The 5,295-nt window shown below is 42.0% G+C and overlaps 1 protein-coding gene across 1 annotated transcript in view; it reads right to left on the bottom strand.

The window, feature by feature from the left end:
* Positions 1-1,905: 1,905 nt before the first annotated feature.
* rassf9 (Ras association domain family member 9) overlaps positions 1,906-5,295 on the bottom strand; it is a 14,096-nt gene continuing 10,706 nt past the window's right edge. The window contains exon 2 of the mRNA XM_010771036.1: positions 1,906-4,242. Within this exon, the coding sequence (XP_010769338.1) occupies positions 2,994-4,242 (1,249 nt within the window). The 3' untranslated portion in view covers positions 1,906-2,993. The remainder of the gene's footprint in view (positions 4,243-5,295) is intronic.

The following is a 5,295-nucleotide window of genomic DNA, read 5'->3' as shown; positions in this document are numbered from 1 at the left end:
AGGCTAACTGAGAGTAGTCCTCTCTTGAACAGACTCAGTTATTCAACATTCCTTTCCTTTAACATTTCCACCAACTCAAGACAGGTCTGATTTGCATTAGAATATAAGCTCTACGAAATGCCCCATTTATTCCAGCCTGGTGCATACCTGTTAGTGAAAAGTACCGTAATGGAAAAGGGGTTTATTATGGTACTTTTTGCATATTTTAGCATCAAAAAGTGGGAGGCATTGGTGCAAGGTTGTTCACAAGATCTGTGGCCTTTCATGCTTGGTGGAGTTACTTAGTGGCTAGAAGCGGTGAAGGAGGACGAACAAGGGGGGGTTCAAGCAATTAGTATGTGAAATAGATATCCTCTGCTTCTCCAGCAGCCAGCCGAGTACAAAGTGTTAGTCTGTCAGCAGGAGCTGGACAACAGGAGAGGGCTCGCTGTTGTTTGTGCCTGCTTGGCGACCATCTTGTCTGATTATATGCTGCAGTGACTGGAAGAGGGCTCTTACTAGCTGTGTCACTTCTGTCTGGTGACTCAAGGCTTTGAGGAATTTGTACAGTGTGGCACCTTGACTTGTTTTGTCCTTGTAGTTTTACCATTGACTGCTTCTAGAACAGCAGCATTGATGTGTGAATTTTAGCTTGCTTCACATCAGCTCCATTTGCAACATCAACAAGGACAAATATATAAGACAAGAAACATGGAGACAACATTTAAAGAGTCCCTATTACGCTCATTTCCAGGTTCATATTAGTATGTAGTGTCTCTACTTTAAAGAGTCCTCTCCTGCTGATGTTCAGGTGTATATCAGTATGTAGTGTCTCTACTTTAAAGAGTCCTCTCCTGCTGATGTTCAGGTGTATATCAGTATGTAGTGTCTCTACTTTAAAGAGTCCTCTCCTGCTGATGTTCAGGTGTATATCAGTATGTAGTGTCTCTACTTTAAAGAGTCCTCTCCTGCTGATGTTCAGGTGTATATCAGTATGTAGTGTCTCTACTTTAAAGAGTCCTCTCCTGCTGATGTTCAGGTGTATATCAGTATGTAGTGTCTCTACATGTCTCCATGATTTAATGTTCAAAAAGCTCTTCATTTTTCTCATACTGCCTGTGCTGCAGCACCTCTTTTCACCCTCTGTCTGAAACCAGAGCCCAGTCCGCTCTGATTGGTTTGCTGGCCGGCTCTGTTGTGATTGGTCAACCACTTCGGCTAAGAGGCGGGGCATTTTCTGACACATCTCTATCACCCACAATGTGAAGCCTAAGTGTTATATAGTGATGTCATTATGTTACAGAAGTAAACAAAGGAGTCCAATGGAGGCATTTCAGGCAGGAAGTGTTTGGGACAGAAACTCCCTCTGGAGGGAACTTTGGGATTGTGGCCTTTGCAGACAATGTACATGCACAGAAACCTATATAACACACAGGAAAGGGAAACCCCCAAAAACATAATAAGGCCTCTCTAACATAGCTATCACTAAGGATAATATGTTTAAGACCATTTTAAGTACATTTGACCTAGGAGGCTGTGGCTCAGTGGATAGTGCGCTGAACTTCGAATCAGGGGGTAGCAAGTTCGAGTCCCACTGCAGTCAGCATGTCGTTGTGTCCCTGAGACACTTCACCCCAAATTGCTCCTGTGGGGATTGCCCACAGTATTGAATGTATGTAAGTCACTTTGGATAAATATGTAATGTAATTAAACTCTGTATTGAATTGTAGGATTGACAGCTGCACAAAAGAGTACTTGAGGGAACCATAATTGAATCATGGGACCCTGTACCTTCTTGTAGATGGCAATAATTCATAAAATCATAAGCAATAATACAGAGTGATTACTCTTTGCAACATTTACAGTATTAGTGTTTATTATGAAAGCTGAAATGCACATTTAACTCTTACATCGTTTGTGTGTTTGAACAGATATTGTCCAGACATTTGTGTCATAATGGCCCTTAATACAAAGTCTTGGTAAGTGACAGATAGAGATTATTGTCCCCGAGTTTAAACAGTCATAGTAATAATATCTCATCTCTAAATAAATATCTTTCTGTTTTTTTTAATCAATTTACTCATTGTGCCTGTGTCATAAAAAAACAATCATTTATAGCGGATACAGAAGTGTATTTACAGTGTAGTCAGGAGGAATGTAATGTTTCTTACACATCTTAAATTCTACATCCAAGACAACTATCTGTTTTAATATAAAACATTGTTAATAGACTTATACGTGTGTACGAAGAAGTGCAGCTTCATTAATAGCTTAAAACATACAAAAGGGAAAAAAGCATACATTCACCATTATTGAGTGTTACAAAAACAATGCTTACGTAACTAAGGGTAACACACCTTAAGGATGGTTATACCTAGGAAGTAGTCTTTGCTTTTTTGGTGAAAAAATGTACACTTACAAGTCTGGAAACCCAGCCAACATCAAAAGTAATGGACTGTAGCTGGCACACACATAACTCCAGTGTGTCCCCTGGCATGTTTTCATTACATCAGAATCAGAGACCTAATCATTGTTTGCTAAGAAAATAGCATTGTCGATAAATACGGCTGACCATAAAGAATAATAATTTATTAATTAATTCATGTTTTTACAGATATTAATAAAAAAAAGTTTGGGAATCTGACTTTAATTACAGAATTCTGTTTTTTGTCGTGGCCATAATCCGCTCCCGTACATTATGTTGTTGACCAGCAGCCTAAAACACAAACAATATTTGCAATACCTTGATAACAACTCAGCATGAACTTACATCTGAGAAGCCGATACCAAACATTTTTACACATTTCATTAAAAACGACAGTCAACAAAGTTGCTAATCATTTTCTGTCTGATCTAAATGTTTCCAGCTGAATTACCTTTGTGTTTCCTAAATAATAGTCCGGGGTCGTTCAGAAGAAAACGTTGCTTAGCTCTGTTCCATGAATGTAATGATAACACACGTCAGGCACACACTGTGCATACAGAACAATAAACTGCAGGGTCAACTGGGTTGTTCAAACGTCTGTGTCGAGGGGGGGAGGGAAGTCCAGACACGGTGACAGCGAGTCCTGGCTGTGTGTGGAGCTAATCCCAGTGTCTGAGTCTGTGTCTGTAATGTCTAGAGGGGACAGGCTGTGTTTGAGTTTCACTGTCTGAGAGACGCTGCACTGAGTCTCACTTTTCAGAGGGGCGACACTGGACTCCTCCTCTTTTCTTCCATCCCCAATTTGCATTGAGCTCAGCTGAGCAGCCAGCTGCCAGCATTCCTGATCCTTGGAGACCAGCGTAGCGTCAAAGTACTTCAACTGCTTGTCTATTTCTGCAGTTTGGTTGTGAAGGGCAACGCCGGTGAAGAGGCTGTGTTTCACTTCGTCCTGCAACCTCTCGAGTTCAGCTGTGTAGAACGATTCGTCGGTGTCCGAGGGGATCCAGGAAGCAGCCGCGGCTCCTTCCTGTTCGCTGTCCTCATATTGGCTCAGAGGGAAGTCGCCCGTCCTTAGCTCAGAGTCAATGTCCCGGGACAGCTGGAGGATGAGGTCCTGGTGCCTTTGAATCTGCAGATCAAGCTGTTCCACCCCATCGCTCGTGTACAGGTACTCCTGCAGCTGCTCCTCACTGTGTGCCTCCAAACTCTCACTTGAAGCCTGAGCCGATGAACTCTCGGCTTCCTTCTGCACCTCAAACTGCTCGACGTTCAAATCCAGATCCCTGATGCGCTGGATCTGCTCCCGGATGGTGTGGTCTTGGTTGAGAATGAGCTGCACCATCCGGTCGACCTCGTCAGAACCCGGGGAACTCTTGCTCTCCTTGTGAATCTTCTCCAGTTTCCGGAAAGCTTTCTTGACCAGGCGCTTCTGCCTCTCCACCGGCAGAGGCTGGGTGAGCTGACCGTGCTCCCATCGCTTTGGCTTGGCGCCCTTTGGCTTTCCAGCCTTCTTGGCGGGCTGAGGCACAAAATCGCTTATTTTGACCAGAGTAAACTGGATGAAGGGTCTCTGGTCGCCCCAGGCGTACCAGAGTCTCAGGATTCTGGTGAGAGGAGGCAAGGCTCTCTCAAAACCCTTCCAGCGCTCCACCAGGCAGAAGTCTTTGGGTTCCCCGTGCAGGAGCCTCTTGCTCTCTGGGATTGACTTGTGGTCATCCAGCAGCGCCTGAATCATATCTGCACATGTTGTGTGTTTGGTTACTCCACAGACAACCTTCTCCTCTTTGCAGACCGTAACCTGAATCTCCTTTCCTTCCACAAGTTCGCCATCTTTTGTCCTAATAAAGAAACAGAAAAACAATGGGGTTAGCAATCTGGACATTTTGAAGTATTAACATATACAGCAGATTTTAGGGAGCCTTTTTTGTAATGTCATGACCCCTTCGTTCTTCTCCCAATTCCAGTCTGACTCTTTGCTTTCATTTGTAAAATAAAGCCAAACAATTGTCGAATAAAAAACATTTTAAGAAATCATAATTTTCATCCATCTTGTCTTCACAAACACTAAAATGTAAAACAAATTTGCTTTTAAAGTATATTATATTACGCCGGGTATTATATGTCGTAATAGCGCAACAAATAGTAATGTTGCTCTGAAGCTCGATTGGTCGACACAGACTGACATATATAACAACCATTGGATGGATTCACACAAAAGTTATTTACAGATGTTCATGGTCCCGAGAGAAAAAAGCCTACTTATTTTAGTAATGCCTAAAACTTGCAAAACCACAAGGTTGATATTTTGTGTTTTTGTAGCGAAATGTCCGGACAAATGATCAATGGATCGCATTAAATCTGGTACTTTTTAAGACCAACAATCTGCAAATTGAATGATATAGCAGTCAGCCTCACTGTTCTTTACTAAATGCTAGAATGCTAACAAACACATCTAAGGTGGTGAACAGAGTAAATACCTGCTTAACATCAGCATGTTGGTCAGTGTTAGTGTATTAGCATGCTAACATTATCGTTAAGCTAAATGAAACTTTCTTTAGATAGCAGACATAAGAGATGACAGGAAAGGAGGGGGTACAGAGAGGGGATGACATGCAACAAAAGTCATCTGACAGACACAATCAAATTGGCTTTACCATTGCATAACTTTCTCAATTATATTTATTTCTAGAGATGTCCCGATCCGATCACGTGATCGGGGATCGGAGCCGATCACGTGATTTTCAAAAGATCGGAATCGGGAGAAAAAGATCGGGGATCGGGAGTTTTTTTTTTCTTTTTTTTTTAAAAATACTTTTTTTTAAATTTTGTATTCAATGTTACAAAACAAAAATGACCATGTTCAAGTCTTAAAGTCATCCTGAGGCCTTAGT

The sequence above is a fragment of the Notothenia coriiceps genome, unplaced genomic scaffold (genome assembly GCF_000735185.1).
Source record: "Notothenia coriiceps isolate Sejong01 unplaced genomic scaffold, NC01 NC01_scaffold00009597, whole genome shotgun sequence".
Lineage (NCBI taxonomy): Eukaryota > Metazoa > Chordata > Actinopteri > Perciformes > Nototheniidae > Notothenia > Notothenia coriiceps.
Note: the sequence above shows the minus strand (reverse complement) of the source record. Positions and strands in the feature narration are given on the sequence as shown.